Source organism: Micromys minutus (assembly GCF_963924665.1).
Source record: "Micromys minutus genome assembly, chromosome: 2".
Taxonomy (NCBI): domain Eukaryota; kingdom Metazoa; phylum Chordata; class Mammalia; order Rodentia; family Muridae; genus Micromys; species Micromys minutus.
Window position 1 is genome coordinate 65789820 of NC_137971.1, and position 22839 is coordinate 65812658.

Here is a 22839-nt window from a genome sequence, read left to right on the forward strand (position 1 = left end):
ATGAAAACAAAAGATGAAAGGAGAATCTCTTCCAGGTGCCTCATCCACGAAATGGCTACAGAATGGGGCTCAGCAACCTGAATGAGTTCTCACAGGAAAACTCAGGGAAGCACTGGCTCTGGTCGAGTGCCAGCCTCACCCCTCCCCTGCATGCTCTCCTTAGTTCTCTCGCTGATATTACCTTCACAGGTGGGAAACTGAGGCATGCCGAGATCAAGAGCTTACCCTAAAGTCACCACATACCCACGCCTGGCGGTAAAGTCCCTAATCTTTCAATCCCACTGACTACCCAGAGAAAGCTGTCTTTGACCCTCGCAGGACCTGGCCTTAGACTATCAAGGAGGGAAATCACACTTTCCTAGAAGAAACCTGCATGGGTTGGTCCAGCCAGACTCCACCTAGAACTCCCCACAGCTGACAGGTTCGGGTGCCAGACAACAGGAGGAAAACATCTGTTTGGCTCATGGAAAATGCGTTCTAGAGCCAGGCTTGAGAGGTTTTCCCTACAGCAGGGGCCCTGTCTCTGTAGCTTGGAGGCCCTTCCCCCAAAGACTTGGTCACTTTAAAGCAAGGCCCTGCCTTCTCCAGGAGGTGATCTCCCTCATCATCTACCACCAGGAATTCCCAGTCTACATGAGGTCAAAAGCCCACAAGATCTGTTATTAGACTGGCATTTTACTTCCTTACCCTGGAGACAACATGGCATGCAGGTTTCTTCGAAGCCATGAGAAGCTATCTTCCTTGTACATCTCACATGGACCCAAGCAGAGAGTGCATTAATATGCTATCAGTTGGCTCTGGTGGGCATCTTGACACCTCCTGACATCCTAGAGGGATCCTGCTTCCTTTCAGGACAAATGACAGACAACTTGACACTAGAGACCCATGTGAGTTCCCATACACTCACGACAGTCGCCTCCTGTTCCCAGACATTTGCCTTCACAGGCACTGGGCAAATGGGACGGAGGGAACATCGGACGTCTGTTCCCATTGGGAGCCTCCTGCTTGCAAATGTGAACACAGCTATGATCTGAGAGCGCATCAGACTCAATCCTGAGGTGACTCCCACTGACCTTGGGAAGGAGAGTCTGTCACCTAGGGATGCACAGTCTCCTGGCTGTAAACAGACACAACTGTCCAACCAGCCTGTCCAAACCCTGCCTGTCAAGCCACCAGGGGGAAAGTGGCTGAGACCATCCTGACAAGACAGCTTCAAACTTGACTCGTTCTAATTGGTTTGCTTACTTGTTTCTATTTTTAAAGACTGATACGCAGGCCTTCTGGCTCTGCCATACATTGGCATGCACACAAGGAGCCGTGATTTCTTAGGGCATGGCTGGCAGCTTCTTCATATAGATTGCTACCAGAGCAAAGTGACAGGATAAAACACCATTAAATGCAAATTCCAGGCAAACAGCAAATAATATTTTTAATCTAAGCGTGTTCTGTGCTGTGTATGGAACAGACTTACACTTTGGATTTTTTTTTTTTTTATTCTTGCTTTTCCCCTGAAATTTAAATTTAATTGGGAATCTGATCATTTTATTCTGAACCTGGCAAGCCTAGCCAAAAAAAAAAAAAAGGCTGCATACTTTAGGCACAGAGACGGTGCAGCGCAGGGGATGCTATACATCAAGGCGTGTGGCTCCCTCACTTCTGAGAAGCTCCTGCCTCCCATTCACTTGCTACATGGCCATCCTGGTGTCACTGATGAGTGGCCTGTTGCTAAGTGCCATAGCCATAGATGTCTCTTTCTCCCCCTCTGTGTCCCCCATCTCTGCCATGAACTCTTCTCTCTCTCCCAGTTTCCTGGTCCATATGGCCCATTTCAGATGACGCTACACTGTTGCATACTAAAGGGAGGGGAGGGTTTCTTCCCACCTCCAATCTACTGATGCTACACTGTTACACCCTAATCAGGGTCTCCCCACCTCCAATCCACTGCTTCCCTGAAACCTGCCCTAGCTAACTGGTACTCAAGGATACAATGCTTGTTCCTTGTGTCCTTTCTATCTCCTACTCTGCTTCCCCTCTGAGTCTTCTCTCCCACTCTCAGCCCTCAACAGCCTCAGGGCTGTGTCCTCTTTACACTCGGGAATGCATGCCTTCCTCCTCTACATGGACCCAGCTTTATCCATCCATCATTTTCTGCACTTATTCCTCTCTGCCAAGTGTCCCTTTTGTGTACTCATTGACTGGCTCACTATCCGACTCTGTACCTTACCCCCACTACTGTAAAACAGCAGGACGAGCAAGGACCTTGTAGCTCAAGGCCTGTTGCCAGTAGGGAGCTGCAAGACCCGTGCTCCAGATATGCTGCCAAATGAACACAAAACCAAGCCTTCTAGGAAACCAGATGTCCCCCACAGCTGTCGTGATTCATGTTGAGAACCTACATGGCACAGCTAGCCACTCCCTGGACTGGTCACTTCTGATGAATCGTGGGGTAGGTCTTACTCCTTCCACTAGACTGCGAGTTTCTGCAAGACCTCACTTAAAGCCTTCTATGTCAATCAACTGAATATTTCATTTTCCGGTGTGAGACTCAAACCTCTGGCCTCGTACACACCAAGATCCATTGCCTGAAGCCTGTGTCTTGAAGGACAGCATTTGTGAATGTATGGACAGGTGCAGAGCACTAGGCTATGTCCCTGGGCTGGCAGGAAACTGTGAGAACATCAAAGTGCACCACATTCAGCTTTGAGCTTTAGAACAAGCCCCTAGCTCTCCCTCCAGGCTGGGCTGCAGCCCTGGCTTCATCCCCTAGTATTGCTATAGCTTCCCTGGATTCCAGCTATAAACAGCATCCATGCTGCTAGGAACAGGACACACAAACCCTGGCATGATCCAGTCGGGGCAGTAAAGGGGACATGCCCCACTCATGGATAAATTCCCTGTGTCCTATGTAGGGCTTAGTAGAATATGAAGGTGATTGGGTCGGTCAATGAACAGGGTGGGCAGCATTTCTCATGGGAAGGTACTAGAGGGATGACCAGGCTTTCTCCAATCCTGTCCTGCAGCACCGAGGAGGCACACACCCACTCTCCAGGACACCAGTAGCACTATTGTTCCCAGCAACATGGCCACCACCTCTGCTCAGTCAGTGTACTTGGCCACTGAGGACTGAAATGGAAAACCTCAGAGAAATGCAGTGTTCTCCCTCTCCAGTTGTTGTTTATCTGACAGGTCTGCTCTGTATGATGACCTACCGGGAATGGAATGCCTCTGTGTACCAGGAGTCTCCTATATCTTATCACTTGCCCATCTCCCAACTCATACGACAGGAAGTCAAGGTCTGTAGATCTGTAGTGTGCCTAAGACCACAATGTGAGTGTGTGCAGATCTGCCAAATTCCTGCATGTTTAATCATTGACTCCTGTGCATCTAGTAGCACCTGAATTATTTATTTTTTGTAGTTAGGGCTCAACCCAGAGCATTGTAAATATTAGGCAAGTGCTCTTCAACAGAGCTATAGCCCCCACCCTATGTCATCAGCTTCTATTGTGTTTCCTTCAAGAAGAGTATGTGTCTGCCAGGAGAGGAGGCATGTGCGTTTAATCCTAGCACTCAGGGGGCAAAGGCAGGTGGATCTCTGTGAGTTCAAGGCTAGCCTAGTCTACATTTCAAGTTTCAGACAAGCCAGGGCTACATAATGTAAACTTTATCTCAAAAAAAAATAAAAATAAATATGCCTATAGATAGTTTGTGGTAGTTGGTGTTGAACTTAACAGACTCTAGAATCACCTAGGAGCTGGGCCTCTGGGCATGTTTGGGGTTGATTACCTTAATTACATTAATTAATGTGGGAAGACCCATCTTAATTGTGAACATAGTCATCCTTGGGCAGGGGATGCTGGACTTTAGGATCAAATGGAGAAAGTGAGCCAAGGACTATCATATATCCATTGCTCTCTGCTTCCTGACTGTGGATGCAAAGTGGCCACCAGCTTCAAGCTCCTTCTGCCCTGACATCTCCACCATGACAAACTGTACCTTAAACTATGAGAAAGGACATGCCCCTTCCCCTTTAAGTCTATGCCAAATATTTTATCACAGCAACAGAAAAGCAGGTAAGACAGTTTCAAGCGTGTGGCTTTAAGCAGTGAGCCAGGGAGCCTTCTTTCTTTTCTTTCATTTTTGGTCCTGTGTTCATCTGAAAGTTCCTGAATGCCCTGTTCTTAAGAGTCACCTCCCAGGCTACTTCCCAGTTCACCTACTGGTGAGGACCAATCATGAAGAGCAATAAGCAATATAAAGTGACGGTGCCCAGTGCTAACGCTGAAGCCACCAGCAGAGATCCTGGACTTTTCTACCCACCTGTGATCAAGGTTAGAATAGAAACATGAGTTGTCATGAGAACCACCACACACACACACACACACACACACGCACACGCACACGCACACACACACACACACACACACACACACACACACAGGGTGGGGAGGACGGTAGGCAAAGCTGTTTTCACACCTCTGTTTGGTTTCTGCATGTCACGGCCATCCTGTTCACCTCCATTCCTTCCTACATCTCCCTGTGTGACAGCTCATGTGAGAAAGCTCTAGAAGAGTCAAACAAGATAAGACTTATCATTAGAAGAGCATTGGTACCACTGGAGACAGGGCTCATTAAAACCAATAATAAAGATCCAGATGATAGCAGGGAAAGGAGGTTGTCTGGGTGCCACCGCACAAAATACTTCGTTAGCGCTCCTAATTAATACTAACAACTGTCACGAAATAAAAATATCACACCCCTTAAGATCAGCCTGCCTCTCGGGCGCTGTTCTCGTTGAAAAGCCCCCCCTGTCTGTTGCGCCATGATCTCTTTCTGAAATAATTGGTGTGGCTTGATTGATAATGTAGATTCCTCTTTAAAAGAAAACACACTATTTTTCATAATCAGAGCCGGCATGCATAATGAGGAGGCTGGTGGTGCCTTCAGCATCAGGTCTGTCAGAGCGCACGGTTATTTCCATATTGATGCAAACTAAGATATTACACTCCCTCATTACGTTGACGGGCGCATCTTTCAACAGTCAGCTTCGTGCCGTACATCCCTTGCCAACAAAATTACCTTCATTTTCTCCTTTGGCTCAGCGGAGCTAGCAGTTAAAATGTGCCCTAACAAGCTAATCAACTAATTTTTAGAATATGTTGGAATCGTTTAATATTCTAAGAGAAAACAAGAAAAAGTTGCTAATGGGTCTGCAGGCATAAACAGAAATAAATAGACAACTGGTTCAGTGAACATTTGAATACTTACGTTTGAGCCAGTCATGGGGAAATTCATTTTGCAAGTCAAAAAAGCAGTATCTATTTGTATCCATAAGTCAAACAACCTCATTTACTCGAACATACTTGAAGAGATAACCTTGGTGTAAAGGCAGCAAGGAGAAAGGGATCCTTCCAAGAGCCTGGTGCTGGCTGGGAGGGGCTGAGACCAGCAGATTGGGCTTGGCCTCTAAGCTCTGCCTGAAATAATACTCAGCTGTAGCTGGGGGTGCTCTAAGAGGGACCCTAAAACCAAATGCCTGCCCCAGAAAAGATAAATGATGTCTCCTATGAGAAAGTCACCAGTGAAGACGTTTGGGGACTATTGGGATCCCATCTAGGGCAGCCTTAGATGGGTCTAGACACACCTGGGTTTGAGTCCAGAGGCATTAGCTTTCCACCTGCTGGTTGACCTCATTGTGGTATATCCTCAAAACTCAAGGACAAAGAGGAGAAGCTTCCCTTGTAGGTATGGAAAGCAGGTGAGATGTGGTAGGTGGGAAGGGCTGGGTACAGTGGCTGTGCTAGGCAGGGTTCTCTAGAGGAAGAGAACGAGTATAATAGAATATGACAGCAGGGCGGGAGAGGGGAACAGGTTTATTAGAGTAGCTGACAGGCTGTGGTCCAGCCAGCCCAAGGACCCAGTAGTTGTTTAGTCTATGGGGCTGGATATCTTAACTGGTCTTCAGTATATGCCAGGATTCCAAAGATGTAGGCTCTAATGCTAGTGAAGGAATGAACTTGCCAGTGACAGGGAGAGAGAGCTAGCAAAGAGCAACTGCTTCCTTCTCCCGTGTCCTTTGTATAGGCTGCCCACCAGAAGGTGTGGCCCACATTTAAAATGGATCTTCCCAACTCAAAAGACCCATATTTTTGGTGGATCTCCCCACTTCAAAGGCCCAGATGCTTGGAGTTGAGCTAATTTCAGGTGTAGTCAAAATAATAACCGAGAATAGCCAGCACGGGTCTTGTGTGGTTTCTTCCTCCTGGAGAGAAAAGGGCAGTTCATAATACTGAAAAAAAAATGAACTTAGGAAATGTACAAGGCTCAGGATGGTCATGAAACCTACAAGGTTCTTAAGAGCAATTTCTAGGGAGAGGAGGCATCTGTAGAGATGCCTGTGCATTAGCAGGAAGCTCTATGGATACAGTTTTTATGAGCAGTCACCCATGTAGAAGTATCCTTTTTTGTAATATGGATCCCCATACCTCATTCAGACTCCCATAAGTAGCTCCAACATATGCACTGGTCCACCAATATAGTCTTGGTGGAATTATATCTTTAGTCTGTCTTTAGTATCTCATGTAAGGTGAATAAAGACATCTCCCCCCACAAAGCTACTCAACAGCATGCAAAGCCTCCTCTAACTGGTACCCCAACAGCATGCTCCCCAGAAGATTTCTGCTCTCCTGCAGTCCACAAACATGTCCATGAAACCCTATGACCTACTGTTGTTCACACATGCCTTCCTCCCTCACTATCCAACCCCTTCCTAATTTTTGCCCTTCAATGTTTTTATAAAAGAGACCTCCTTAAAGCCTCCCTAATCCCCACTTTGTACTTGCCAAAAGTGCAGTCTCCAAGGCTCTGAAGCCTATGGAACATTTTCATTAAGATCATAGTATCAACAGTGAGTGTTGAGCTTCAAGAGTGAGGTAGTGTGGTCTGACTGGATACCAGTGTCAAGTGTGGTGCCCAGCACACAGTAGATCCTCAGCTAATATTTGCTGGCTGGACAAATAAACGGATGAATGTATGCACAGATGAATGAATGAAGCGGCATGTTTTATAAACATGTTTTGAGACACATATGTTTCCCTCACTATATAACTCTGGTTTGGCTAGAACTCACTATGTAGATTAGGGTAGCCTCTAACCCACAGAGATTCATCTGTCTCTACCTTCCAAGTACTGGAATTAAAGGAATGCATGGTTATGTCTTCCATTTATTTGATTGGCACTTTATTATGGCTTCCCCATACACACTGGCTGGCAGTCAATATGTAGTTTTCTCTGACTGTGTTGCCTTTAGAGGGCCTTGCACCGTTCTGGGTGTACATTCTATTCTGAGAGCCTACCATACTGTCCAAACCCGTGGAGCCTTAAACACTACAGGAACACAAGGCACACTGAGATGTCATTGCCTGCCTAAGGGCAGCATTCCACATGAGTGATCCACACAACTCCCGTTAGAATGGCAGGACAGGCGGTGACAGACACACCCAGTGGCAACGCTCAGATTCCCACTTTCCAAATAGATGTTCCTTGAGACTGAAAGAAACTCACATGCTGGGGATAGCTAAAACCAAGAAGGGTCTTCGAACCCTAAGGGTATTTGTTAACCTGTGCACCATGGCACATCTCTGAATCCCCAAGCAGCTCCTGAATATCTCATTCCATACCTGCACTGGGAGGCAGGAAGAACCTTGGAGGCAGGATTAAGCCCTTGTTCAGAGGGAGCTGGGTTGAAGCAAGATCTTGGGGAGACAGAAAATGGGTGAGTGGGAGAGGAGAGTCCAAGCTGACTTTTGAATCGGAGGACTTACAGAAGATTTGCTCAATGTATTTCCTCTTGCAGGCCATCTTCTAAATTTATAAATGCAGTCATGAATTTTCCTCTTCTGAAAAAAACCAACAGGCAGAAATTGCTAACCCCAAGGATTATAAAGTCAAGAACTCTGTCCTAAGCATGAACTGGGTATAATCACCACCACCACAGCTGTGACCATGGACACATCTAAAGCCACACCGCTCATCACTGCCAACAATCAGCTGGACAGAGATGAAAAAGAAAGAGATGGGTTCGCACAGGAATGGGAACAGGGTTGTAGAAGAAAAGGAGGAAACTGAGCCTTCCTCCCACAATAGTGGGGTCTTGTCTCATCCCAGCCCTGCACAGTCACAGGTAGTTGCTGTGAAAGTCCCTGGATGCGACAGAGAGCATAGAACACCAATCTGTCCCTCACTTACTATGGCACAGACGCATCAACCTATTTTTGTTTGTTCTGATTCCTTAAGAACATTTTTTAAAGTATCTTAAGGGCCAACCATCAGTTTTCTGGAAAGGAAGATGTAAGACGTTGTTATAAATAGACTAAAACTGTATCAAGAGGTCAGCAAGCAGCAGAATCTGCATGTGCTGGAGCCCAGAAAACAGACTTTCAGATGTTATGGGAACGTGCCTGCAGTGTTACAGACGCAGGATACATGTATGTCAGCTTGCTTCTTCCTTTGTGCACACATGACCTCAGATATCCATGTGTGGGTGGTTGCCATAGAGACAACAGCTCACCCTCTGGACCTGTAAGACAAGATGGTCCCAGGCATCTGAGCTAAGACAGGTAGTGACTAGGTGGGGAGATCACAGCCCATGGTGCCACCAGGGCACACATTTTCTGTACCCTCCAGAGGTTCCCAGTCCTGAAAGAAAACATAGAATTCTGGCTGGATGCTGAGGGAATAAGCCAACAGCTCAAGGCAATGGGGCTCAAGTTCAGGATTTTGTTTGGCTTTGATAGTGAGTAAAAGAGGAAGAAGGGAGGGAAGGTGGAAAGAGGGAGGGAGGAGCAGGGAGGGAACAAAATCACCAAATAGCCTCAGTATAAAAACAGTACTGATTGTTTGTGTGGCTGATGAGATTATTTGCAGAATCAAAACTACTTTGAGATCTCATCTTCCACCCACCAGAATGGCAAAGATCAATAAAAACAAGTGACAGCTCGTGCAGACGACAATATGGAGCAAGGGGAACACTCCTCCATTGCTGATGGGAGGACAAACTTGTACAGCCGCCATGAAAATCAGTGTGACTGTGCTTCAGGAAGATGGGAATCCATCTACCTTAAGATTCAGCTAGACCACTCTTGGGCATATACCCAAAGGATGTCTCATCCTACCACAGAGACGCTTGCTCAACCATTCTCATTGATGCTCCAGTCATAACAGCCAGAAACTGGAAACAACCTAGATGTCCCTCAACAGATGAATAAATAAAGAAAACGTGGTACATTATGCCATGGAGTATTACTCGGCCATTGGAAAAAAAATGTATTCATAAAATTCTCAGGTAAATAGATGGAACTAGAAAAAAAAAATTGTCCTCAGTGAGGTATCCCAGACCCAGAAAGACAAACATGGTGTATATTCACTTATATGTGAATATTGGCTATTGAGTCAATGATAACTAAGGTACAGTCTGTAGAACCACGGGTTAGGTGTAAAGTAGGGGTCTAGAGGGGGCATAAATAGGGTTCCCTAGAAGAGCAAAATAGAGTAGATACTTAGAGATGAAAAGGAGCTGGAAAGGGAAGATCTAGTGAGGAGGAAAAGAGTGGGGGGTGATAGGGATAATATGGGGAAAGACAGCTAAAATTAAGGGTCACATGAGGGGTCATATGGAAACCTAGTATAATAGAAGCTTCTTAAAATCTATACTTATATGTAGCAACTCAAAATGAAGTCGGCAAGTAGTAGGTGAGACAGAGCCCCATCTGTCCACCTTTTGTCACCAAATAAAGCTTTCAATTGCAGGATTGGGTTACATCAGAGTCTGAGACCAAAAGGCTCTCACAAAAAGCCCCAGACAGGCCAGACTGTTGCCAAAGCTATAGGCTGCTCTGCACAAACTGGCAGCAAGGTTTTGTTCATTGGTGAAGATGGCACCTACACAACTCACTGAGCATGGAGACGTCAGGCTGGTGCCTACAGAGAGCCCTTCCCCTTCCTCTAGTGTCTCTGTATCCTGCCAGAGGAGAAACACAGACAGCAACCTGACTGCAAACCTATTGATCTACAATGGTGTCCTGTAAGATATACTAGTGTAATGGTGCACAAAGCTTGTGGGAGTAACCAACCAATACCTGATTTTACTTAAGGCCCACTCCACGAGATGGAACCCATACTCTGTATTGCTTGGTTGACCAAGACCCTGAGATTGGATAGCACAGGGACCTAGGGTAAAACCAAATGTTACTGTTCACACAAAAAAGGGAGGGGGAAGAGTAGTAGCAATAATGACCCTAATGACATTCAGCTAGGTGCAGATCAGTGCCCTCCTCAGCCATTACCAAAGCTTCCTCCTGCAAAAGGTGGAAACAAATATGAGACCCATAGACAAACATTATACAGAGTGAGAGACCTTGGAACACTAAGCCATAAATGAGATGTCTCCATCAATTCCCTCCCCCCAGGGCTCAGGGACCCTGCAGAAGAGGAGGCAGAAGGGGTGTAAGAGCCAAGGGGAATGGAGGACACTAAGGAAACAAGGCCCTCTGTCTACATCAACATGACTGACACACATATGAACTCACAGAGGCGGAGGCAGCTGCACAGAGTCCATAAGAGTCTGCACCAGAGTCTGGTGTTCCTAGAACCGAAAGGAGAAGTGGACTCATGCCCCCATCTCCAACCCAGAAGCAGTCTCCAACTGATAGCTCCAAATCTCCAATTTCATTTGCAAATGAAAATTTAGTTTTGTACAAGGGAATCTCACTGAGGAAACAAACTATGCTTAAGGGTAGGCTACAATACCCAGCACTAGATAGACAACAAATGAACTCAACAGCATCTTTGGAAATTCTTTGTCTCACAAGGTTGTGTCATAGCTTTTCCTTTTTAAAAGTATATTGTATAATTACTATATATCATATATATATAATAGTGCATTTGTTATATATTAGAAGTATTTATTTTTATAATATATTATAAATATATCTTATTTTGTTTTTGTTTTTTTTTTTACTTGTATTGTTTTCTCTCTTTTTACTCTTCAGGTCCTTTGCATATGTATTATGACCTCCACTTTAGTGATATAGGGGGGATTTCTGAGTGTGCAAGCAAGTTTTCCACACTCTGTATCTGGAGCCTTCTCTTGGGTTCTTTTCCTTCTGCTTCTTTGTTTTGTCCAATTCCTGTGTTTAGTTTGTTTTATCTTATATGTTATATTGTATTATATTATATTGCATTACATTATATATTATAATCCCTTGGAAGACTGTTCTCTAATGAGATACAAAAAGGAGGTGAGTCCAGATGGGAGGGGAGGGTATGAGGAGTTAGAAGGAGAGGGAGGAAAAACCATAATCAGGATATAATAGGTGAGAAAAAATATTTCAATAAAAGAAACAAAAGACTACTTGCAGAGTTGTAAAATGTCTTTGTAAATTATTTTTTTATGTGTACAGGTGTTTTGCTTGCATATTTGTATGTACCTTGTGCACCTAGAAACCAGAAGAGGACATCAGATCTCCTGGAAATAGAGTTACAATCATCATCTGCCCTGTGGGTGCCGGGAATTGAACCAGGATCTTCTGGAAGAACAGTCAGTGCTGTGAACTGCTGAACCTGTTTCCCAGACCCTTAAATTACTTTTTAAAAGCACAGAGTGTCAGTGGATGTGGCAGTACACCTTTACAATCCCAGTCCCAAGAGACTGAGACAGAGGATTTCTAGTTTGAGGCCAGCCTGAACTACATCGTGAGTTCCAAGCTAGCCTGGGTTACATAATGAGACTCCATCTATAAATTATTAACTAACTAATAATAGCAAAAAGAAAATTAAGGGTGCAGGTAGTAGCCCTCTGAAGAGCTAGTGTGTGTAGCTAGGTCTGACAGCTTCTGGTGTATCTTATAATGATACAATTCTTAATGTATGCTGGATAATACAGCAAAATCTTAATTAGCATTAATAGCAAATTGTTATGATGTATGCTCAGTGTGATTTTTTTTAATTTTATAATGAAATTATATTACAAGTCCAGGTTCTGGTGGGTCAAGTACCTTTACAGACTAAGGAGCTGGTTATAGAAAGAGGGTCCCTAAGCTTTGTTGTCACTGGAGTCCTGACTATGCAACCACCAGCCACCCAGTCCCACCTTGGTAATAAAACAGAGATGTGCTCAAACGACCCCACTTTAGCTCCAGAGCCACATATGTGCATGGCATTCCAGGTAACTGGAAGATCTTTAATTATTTGGTATTTTGTTGTTGTTGTTGCTGCTGCTGCTGCTGCTGCTATTGTTATTGTTGTTTGAGTTTTTTTTTTTTTTTTTTTTTAATCTTGATTTAGTTTGGGTTGATTTTCAGTTGCTCACTCTGTAGCTTTGCCTGGCCCTGAACTTACTATGTAGACCAGGCTGGCCTCCAACTCACAGTGATTTACATACCTCTTCTAAAAGCTGGAGTTAGAGGCATGTACCACCATATCTGGCTTCAAAAATAATTGAGCTCTATCTAGGCTGTGCATCAGAAAAATCATGGGAATAGGTGGATGACAGATAGCTCAAATAGTTCTCTGCCCACCTAGTGTAAAGTTGAGTCTCACTACACCTACATCATTTGGAGAAGGCTATCGGACCCCATGACATTCAGCCAGTGTTTGAGACTCATTTGACTTTCCAAATTTTTGCTGCAGAGCATGAAAAAACTGTTTTTACCCAATAGGGATCCCACCTAGGGCACATTTACACCTTGCTCAGTGGTCTGTGGGACTTACTGCCAAGTGGCTCTGGGACACATAAAGTAGTTATCAGACCAAACCAATAGGACAGCATCAGCAAACTAGACAAAAATTCCAAACCAGAAGCACCGCTGCTGCTTTGCTCAAAATATACAGGTTGACTCTGGTGTTCTGTCTTGTTTATTAATTAGATAATATTTTCAAAATACTTCGAGAATGAAAAGTGTTATTTAGGAGCAAAGTGGCTACAGCTATTTCTGCTGATATTTCTACAATGCCACCTTGGCATTATTACACAGCCTTGCAGACAATGGTGAGCTTTAAACAAAGAATAAAATTCTGCCTGAGAAGAATTGGAAGGTTCTAACAAAAACAAAATAAAACAGCAGTAATGTACAGATGAATCAGATCCCAGTGAGCATCCTGACCAAAAGTCATCAGGCAACTGGGATGGCAGAGTTTTAGGAGGTCAAGGACCAAAGACAGAAAGCATCAGCTTCCTGACCACCAGAACAAGAAAAAGAGAAGAAGCCCTGCCCGTGAGACTGATTGTGAGGGGCTCCCCCTGTGCTGATCCCATTATATAGCTGGGAAGATTGAGGGGCCCCTGAAATAGAGTTCTTGGTCTAGTCTCATCCTATAAGAGGAATCTTGATAATCAGATCAGTGAAACAAGATGAACACAGGATTCTTCTTCATTACATATGGGCATTTCTCTCAGGGAGACACTCACCTTTACTAAGAAAAGCTGATTTGATTGACAAGTTCACTTGCAACAGAAGCAAAGACCCCAGAGGATCTGAGCACTGTGAAGATGGGCAAGAAGAGAGAAGAAGCTGGATGAGAAGGCAATACAGGAGCTCTGCAAGTCACAAGGCAATGACATTACTATCCTCGGGAACCACCTTAGCACCTCATATGACATCAGCAGACAGGTGGAGCTCTATGCAGATGGTAAGGGAAGTCATGAAGGGTTGTATGCAGATTTGGGCAGGGCAAAAAGATGAAAGCTGAGGTACTTCACACTCCCATGGGCCATAGTCTTATAGATTTCTTCCAGGATGCCCTTGCCTAGTGGGGGCCCAGACCTCACCTGTGACACAAGGTGTGAATCCCCCAAGAGAAAAGAGGCCACATCTACAAAGGAAGATTTGCTAAGGAGCCAACAAAGCTTGTATTTCAGGGCTTCTCCCTTGTATGGGCCCATTTTGAGAAAATGGAAAGGCTGATCAATTTGCAAATGTGGCTTTGTTATTTGAAAAGGGGCCCACCAAATTACATTACATTTGGATCACAAAATACCCAAGTTGGCCTTATTCACTTATACTTCATTCTCAGAATGTACCAAAACTGTGCTTGGACGTTGATCCTAAACATTGTATACTAGATCAGTGTACAGATGGACAGAAGGAAAAAACAAATAGATAGACTATAGAAAGGAGAGGCAAATGAACAGTTGATTGTATAGAGGAAAATAAATAAATGAACAGAGGGATATATAGGCAGATAGAAGGAGAAGGAGGCTGGAGAAATGGCCCATACTTGTTGAGCCTGAAGAGAGGCAAGGCTCAGTTCCTAGCACCAATGTGATTGCTCACAACCATTCATAACTACAATTCCATAGGATCTGATGCCCTCTTCTGAACTCCATGGGCACCAGGCATATCTGTGGTACACAAACAGACATGTGGACAAATATTCATACACATAAAACAAAAATAAATAATTTAAATAGAAGAGTGAATGAAAAAGGAAAGAATAACAAAGAATGAATTGATTGAAGATGGATAGTAGATTGATGGATAAATAATGAGCAGGGAATGAATAGATGGATGGATGGATGGATGGATGGATGGATGGATGGATGGATGGATAAAATGATGGATGAATGGGTGGATGGAATGATGGATGAATGGAATGATGAATGAATGGAATGATGGATGCATGAATGGATGGAATGATGAATGGATAGATAGATGAAATGATGGATGGATAGATGAATGTAATGATGGATGAATGGAATGTTGGAATGACGGATGGATGCACGGATACATGAACGAATGCATGGTTGGATGCATGAAATGATGGTTGGATGCATGGAATGATGGATGGATGGATGGATGGATGGATGGATGGATGGATGGATGGATGGGTGGGTGGGTGGAATGATGGATGGATGGATGGAATAGTGGCTGGATGTATGGACAGATGGATGGATGATGGATAGTATAATAGTATAAGTGATAAATTTCCCCCAAAGTCTAGGGCACTTGACACTTGGTCCCCAGTTGGTCTATTTGGATAGGTTTAGGGATGTGGCCTTGCTAGCGTGAGAAAGTCACCTGGGGAGGACTTTGAGATTTTGAAGACTTGTACAATTTCTTGATTGTGGTTTAAGATGCCAGCCCTCAGCTTTCTGCCCCTGCTACCATGCTTCATTCTAACATTATGGACTCTAACCCTCTTGAATCATAAGCCCAAATAAACCCTTTCTTCTGTAACTTGCCTTAGTCACTGTGTTTCATTACAACAATAGAAAACTAATTAATACAAAAATTGGTACTGAAGAGTAAATCATTGCCATAGCAAACAGCCCTTCAGCATTTTGGAGGAACATGGAAGACTTTGAAATTTTGGACTAGAAAAGTGGTTGAATACTGTAAGTTAAATTTAATGAGCCATCCTAATAGAAGCTTGAAAACCATAGTGCCAAGAGACATTATATGGACTGTGGAGGCCCCATTTAAGAGGTTTCAAAGAGGAACAATATTAGCAACTGGGATAGGGTCCATTCCTGTGATATTTTGAATGTTTTGGAGGAATAAAAATGTGGCTGTTTTCTGCCTATGTCCTAAGAACTTGCCTAAGAGTAAAAACTAATATCTTTGTCCAGACAGCCTAATATTGACCCTGACTTGTGGTTATTAATAATCACTTATGCAGGTCTACAATAAAAAAAGATCAGGCAAGAACAGAAAGAGATACAAATGTACAGTTTAAAGGGGAAAGAGACAAGTTTAATGCTACAGGCAGTGCTTGTGTTGGAAGAGAGGCTGCAATTGTTAAGAACATTAGCACCATTAAGGAGAGGCTTGACTTGCACTAGAATAAAGGGAAGGATATCCTCAGGACAAGACCCCATTCTGCTAAGCTTCTAGTTTTTTCTGTGAAAGAGGATGTAAGGTGTTTTCTGCTCCTGGAATACAAATGCAATCAAAAACTGCTGCTATGGCTCAAAGGGGCCAGGGTCCCTCCCATGCTATTACTCAAACTTGGCATTTGTCCCACATTGGCTAACTTTAAAGTCATGAGAAGTAAGAGGCTGTGGAATCTTTCTCTGCTGTTTCAGAGAGCTGATGAGAGGAAGCAATGTGTGCTGGGCATTCCCTCTGAGAAGGCTCTGAGGAAGGGAGCAAGGGGCCCCAAGAGGCACTGGCCTCTCTCATGCAACAGCGTGAGCTGTGGACATGAAGCCTGAGTTGCATTAGAGACCTCAAAATGTTGGTGATGTCAGAACCATAAGAGATCCTGCATACAGGGAGTAAAGTCGGGCTAGGAGAAAGATCTGTGTCTCGGGTAGCAAAGCTGGAGTGGCAAAACCATGAAAGCCCTTTGACATCAGACATGGAGTTAGAGAATTTGCTGTTTGTCTTGCTGGGTTTCGGTCTGGATTTTTCATCTTTTTTTTTCTCACTATGCCCCATTTTCTCCCTTTTTGAATGTTGATATAACCGTTACCGTTGTGTGCTGAAAGTGTATAATTTGGTTTTTAATTTCACAGGGAGTTAAGAGGTTGCCTTGCCAGGCATGGTGGCACACTCCTTTAATGCCAGCACTTGGAGGGAGAGGCAGGTGGATCTCTCTGAATTCAAGGCCAGCCTGGTATCCTGGTATCCAAAGTAAGTTCCAGGACAGCCAGGGCTTTGGAATTTCACATTTTAAAGGCTGTTAAGAGAGAGACTATGGGGACTTTTGATGTTAGACTAATGCTATGACCACAAGGCTATGGAAGCCAAAGAATGGAATGTAGTGGTTTGAATGAGATGTTCAGTATTTGAATACTTGGTTCCCAGTTGGTAGCACTGTTTCAGTGCGGTTAGGATATGCAGCATTGGTAGAGTAATGATGTTAATTACTCATTACTGGGGCAGTTCAATGACTCAGGCCATTTCTAGTTCACTCTCTGCTTCCCAATTGCTGCTAAAAATGTGACCCTCCATTTCTCCTGTCTGCCACTTGGTGCCATGCCTCCCCTCCGTGAGGCACACTTTCCCCTCTAGAATCAAAAGCCAAGTAAACCTTCCATTCTCCAAGTTGCCTTGGTCATGGTGTTTTATCACAATAATAAAAACATAACTAATAATGCAGGCCAAATTACTTAAAACATGACATTTGTATACAGTGTCTAGTGAAACATGCCTGTGGTATCATCATCCACATGTTACCCTTTTTGTCGTGATGGCTTCGTGATTCTCTATATTACTAGATACGGCTCCTTAGGCTCACTTCTGAAGTGATACCTGCTCCATTATTTTAATCACCAGAAAAACAAAAAATAAAAGACAGGCATAGTGGTATACATCTTTAATCCAGAACTTGGAAGGCAGAGGCAGGAGGAAATCTGTAAATTCACAGCCAGCCTGGTCCACATAGTGAGTTCCAAGAGAGCTAGAGCTGCATAGTAAGACCATATCAAAAAAAAAGAAAGAAAGAAAAGGGAAAAGGAGACAGTGGTAGAGAGAGGGAGGAGAAAAGGACTAAAGGAAAGAAAGGAGGGAGAAAAGGAGGGAGATAAAAAGAAGAAAATATAGTATCCAAAATTTTAATTTTGGACCTCTGAAGATAATTTATTCCTTTAGAGAAAAAAAAATCATCCAAGTCATGGTTTTTCAAGTTCAAAATTAAATACTTTCATGTGTTTTTTTTTTAAAGAAAAAAATTAAAAGAAATTAAAATTCTGGTACTGCTTACAGCTAGCAACAGTGATAAGCTTGAAAGCACCTGTTAAGATATTGGTACAGTAGCAACTGTAAGAATTAGTACATAGTAGCAACTGTGAAAATTGTTGCCAGGCAATGGCTCTATATACCTCTAATCTCAGCATTCAGGAAACAGAGGCAGGTGGATCTCTGTGAGTTCAAGTCCAGCCTAGTCTACAAAGTGAGTTCCAGGATAGCCAGGGCTACACAGAGAAACCCTTTCTCAAACAAAAAAAGGAAGTAAGAAAGGAAAGACGAAAGAAAGAAAGGAAAGAAGGAAGGAAGGAAGGAAGGAAGGAAGGAAGGAAGAAAAAAAAGGAAGGAAGGGAGAGAGAGAGAGAGAGACAGAGAGAGAGAGAGAGAGAGAGAGAGAGAGAGAGAGAGAGAGAGAGAGAGAGAGGAGGGAGAGAAGGAAGGAATGACAACCACAGTGGAATTACAGTGGACTCAGCAAGTTCAAGGCCAGATGGTGTAACAAGTGGCTCTCAACCAAGGGTTATTTGTTGTTGTTGTTCTTGTCGTCATCGACGACATCATCATCATCATCATCATCATCATCATCATCATCATCATCGTATCATTTCCAGGGAATAACTGACAAAGGGTTAAAAAAAAAACAAACCCGGTTTTGGTTGTCAGAAGTGGGAAAGGGGAGGGGAGATCTGGTTTGTTCCTTAAACATTCTAGAATGAAAAGGACAGGCTCCCACAACAAAAACCAGGAGCAACCCCAGTGTGGGTGTCTCTTAATCTGCAACACAAGCTCTCAAGAATGGGCACTGTGGGGCATTCACAGACCCAGCCTATATAGGTAAGGAGGCTGAATTCAAGAATTAAGAAGGCTGGGCAGGAGGCCTAAGGAGGCAGAGACTTCAACAGTCTCCGGCATTCTTCTGAAGATTGAGCACACAGGGACAGCCAGGTGAGAGCCATGGAGAACACGGTGACGAATGCCGAGAGGTATTTCGGTCAGTTCTGCTCACTGCTGGCCTCCTACACGCGCAAGACGGCCCGGCTGCGTGACAAGGCGGACCAGCTGGTGAAGCAGCTGATCGACTTCGCCAACATGGAGAACCCTGAGCTGCGGACCACTATTCGAGACTTCGCCGAGGACCTGGCCAAAGTGCAGGATTATCGGCAGGCAGAGGTTGAGAGGCTGGAAGCCAAAGTCATCAGCCCCCTGAAGCTCTACGGCATCCAAATAAAGCAGACCCGGGCGGATATCAAGAAATGTAAACATGTCCAAAATAATGAGATTAAGCAACTGGAAAAGCTGGAGAAGTTGAGGCAGAAGTCACCCTCAGATCGACAAATGATCTCCCAGCCGGAGACCAGTGCGCAGAGAGCCTCGGTGGACACGAACCGTTCTACCCACCACCTGGCAGAGACCGTGGATGCCTTCCAGGAACAAAAGCTGAAGGATCTTCGGAAAATTTTCTCTGACTTTGTGACCATCGAGATGGTTTTCCACGCAAAGGCGGTGGAGGTGTATTCCAATGCTTTCCAGACTCTGGAGAATTACAACCTGGAAAGAGACCTGCAGGACTTCAGAGCCAAGATGCGTGGAATTTATGGGTACAGCGGAGCTGCGCCACTCACAGACACCAACCCTTCTCCATCTGTGCCCTGGCCTCTCATCAGCCAGAGTGCTCAGAGTATTATGGCCCACCAGGGGAAGGAGGCTGGAGATGAGGAGAGCGAGGCTGACTCCGTGGAGGAGATCCCCCTGGAGGACCTCAAGGGACAGCAGCGAGGACACTGAGACTAGGAAGAGGATCTCAGTGGCAGGTGGAATGCCTGGACTGGTCTGGACCTTGGTGCATTCTGCTTGTGTTCTCGAGTCAGGGATCCCTGAAGCCTCACTTTATCAGCACAGTAGGCTGCTCTGCAGACCCATATTCCCCGAGTCAGTAAAAGCTACGAGAATCTCAACTGCAAAAAAAAAAAAAAAAAAAAAAAAAAAATTAAGAAGACTACATCTACCTTTCCATAACTGATTTGCAATTCCTTAGACTTTTCTATAGGAATAAAAACAAAGCAGCAGTCACCAGCCAAAACAGGAACTAGAGAGAAGATTCAAGACGACCAGAATTTAGAGCTGGGATGGTAGTTCAGTGGCTAGAGTGCTGGCCTGGCGTGCATGAAGCCTACAGACAGGAGGAACAGAAGTTCAGCAGTAATGAGTTTGAGGTCAACCTGGGCTATGTGAGATGGTATCTCAGAAAACAAAAATCAAGAATTTGAGGGTATTGTTGGCACTCAACAGTAAGTAGGAGTGTTACTGTTACCCTTGTGGCCGCATGCTTTGAGTTTTGACCACGAGCCCATCATGATATCAAGGTGATTGAGTTCTTACACAACCCGCTGACCCTACTCTGCCTTTCTCAGAATTTTCTCTCAGCTTTATCATCCATAATTGGATAACTTTGCTCCAATTTTCTCCTTGCAACAGAGAAGATAAGGTCTCTGTTTAATCATCCCCCTCTAAGCACTTGCAATCAGGCAGGATATTGCTGCTTTTAAAATAAGACAATGACATTTAACGACTTTCATTTCTTCCTATACAAAAGATTAATTTATATGCCGGAGTCATCGGTTCATTGGAAAACTCACCCTATTCTTTTTGAAACACAAAGATATGATTAACAACTCAATCCTTCCTTTATATTTTTAATCTTGTAACTTTTTTCCTGTGTATTTACCTACAGGGTCTAATTTAGTCTTTGCTTTATTAGGATGCTAAAAATCAGCAAGCTGGACAGAGGAGTAACACAAGGCCTCAGAGGTACCACAAGAGTCAACCTGCACCATCTCTAGGTATCAACAAAGCAGGGCCACCATGGATGGAGGCCTGGGCACCTCAGCTGGAAAGCCTGCCTATCCCACAAATCAGGATCCTTCGGGTCTGACTTACTCCAGCATCATTCCACCCCTCCATTTACCCCCAGACGTAACAGTTGACTTCTAATGCCCCAGATCCTCAGTGATGCTCACTCATACAGCCGTTCCTTCTCACACAGACCTCCCTTCTACCTTCCTGCGGCCACCTCCACCAATGTCTCATTTGTCCTTCAGTGTCCACCAAGGACATCTCTCCCTGGAAGTCTTTGTAGAGTCCCCTGTGGAGATGGCTCCCTCCTTCCTGACTCACATGGTCCTAGTGTGTCGTGTTGTGTTTTGAGGCTATGGATTAAAGATAGGGACTCACAAATATTAAGCAACGCTTCTACGAGCTAAGCGACATCCTGGCCCCACCTAAGTCAGTTTTACTGCTTGTGGACATTTGTATTATTTTTATTTAGGGGGTTTTTGCTTCGATGGAGGATCTCCTATTATTAAATGCGTAGAGCATGTGCTTTGTTCCAGTTTGGTAGCAAACAAAAAGTTTTCTGAAGCAGATGGAACAGCAGTGTATCAGGCCACATTCGCTCTATTTTGGTAACTCGGGTGGTTTAGCAAAGTCAAACATCTTTCCAGAGAGAGAGAGAGAGAGAGAGAGAGAGAGAGAGAGAGACTGACCAGTGTGTGTGTGTGTGTGTGTGTGTGTGTGTGTGTGTGTGTGTGTGATGTGATTCGCATCTTTTACATTTTTTCAACATTTAAAATATTTATGTATATGTGTGTGTAGCTGAGTGTATGTTTGTATATTACATGTGTGCAGGAGCCTGAAGAGGCCAGAACTGGAGTGGGTACTAGGAGCTGAAGCAGGTCCTCTCTAAGAGGAGTACACCCGCTCAATCCCGAGACACCCCTCTAGCCCCCTCTCTATTCTTGTAAAGCATTTATTCAAGTTCTACTCCCCTGGGAGCTTTTCTGTTGGGCTGTGTTTTGCCTTTTTCTTCCTGGCTTTGAGAGCCCTTTACATTGATGGGTCCCCACTCAAATAGATGTACTGGGAAGGCTGGAGGTATAGATTAGTTGGTAGAGTGCCAGCCTGTTGTGCCCATGCCTGGGTTTCATCCCCAAAGCTAAAAAAAAAAAAAAAAATTGTCATGGTGGTGCAGGTCGATAATCTCAGCATTTGTGAGATGGTGGCAGGAGGGTGAGTTCAAGGTCATCCTTGGCCATTTCACTTATTTCAGGCCAGCCTGGGCTACTGCAATCCTGTGTGGACAACAACAACAAATACACACACACACACACACACACACACACACACACATGTGGTAAGATGTGTCTTCTGATGCCAGTTTGCAAATAAAATTTTAAAGACACTTAAGTTTTATATATATATATATATATGAATGACATGTTTTTTGTATCTCACCTTAGAATTTATCCCTAAATCATGAAAGTATTCCCTGTGATTTCTTTTAGAATCATTACTGATTTATTGCCCACACTTGGGTCTGCGATCCAACTGGAAAACCTCTTTGCATAGGAACTGAGGTTTCCTTTCTTTCTCCCATATGAATTCAGTGTCACTTGTTAAAGGACAGCTTTTGCGTGCTCAAGCGACCTCTGAGACTTTCTGATCCTATGGTCTCAGTTACCCGTCCTTCCCAGATCCAGTGTAGTAGTCAGGAAAGTAAAACTCTAACAGCATGGCCCAGATGAGCGGAGCCAACCTGACTCCAACCCAAGGGGACCCCAAGGAGTGGGAAGATTAGTGTTCTCCCAAGGAAAGTGAAGGAATTATTATCAGAAGACAGTGACGGCTGCCCGCTGGGGAAGGCGGAAGCCTGGCTGCCTGACTGAGGAGACAGCCCAGCAGGAAGACTGTTATCTAACCCAGCTAGCAAATTGCCCCAGGGGACCCAGCTGTCTCTAAAGAAAACACAATGGCTCTCCGCCAAAGCTACCATAACCACCTAAAGCCTGCTCTCTAGCATGACTGGCTATCCCATAGAGCGCTACCCAGTGAAAATAGGACTCTAACCAGCCTGACGGCTGAAGCTTCTGGAACTTTCAGTGGCTGAGATTCCATTCACAATGTGAGGGCTGCTTCTCCTAGAGCTCCGAGCCTGTTGCTCTACCTTTATCTGACTCCTGGCTGTTGGCTCCTCCCTGAGGAGGATTACCCGAGCCTTGGGGAGGAGTCGTCAGTTTCCTGATGCGGCTCCACATCTCCTTTGTCATTTTTGGTCTCTGCTCCTAGGAAAAGGCACCATTACTGTTTCCCAGCTATTGGT

At 44.5% G+C, this 22839-nt stretch overlaps 1 protein-coding gene across 1 annotated transcript; it reads left to right on the top strand.

Annotated features, from left to right (window-relative positions):
* Positions 1 to 8001: 8001 nt before the first annotated feature.
* LOC308417637 (CBY1-interacting BAR domain-containing protein 2-like) lies at positions 8002 to 19469 on the top strand (the record flags this gene model as incomplete). Its single annotated transcript, XM_080912988.1, has 2 exons — positions 8002 to 8075; positions 18620 to 19469. 2 exons carry the CDS (start codon positions 8002 to 8004, stop codon positions 19467 to 19469), a joined length of 924 nt encoding a protein of 307 aa, XP_080769114.1.
* Positions 19470 to 22839: the final 3370 nt, after the last annotated feature.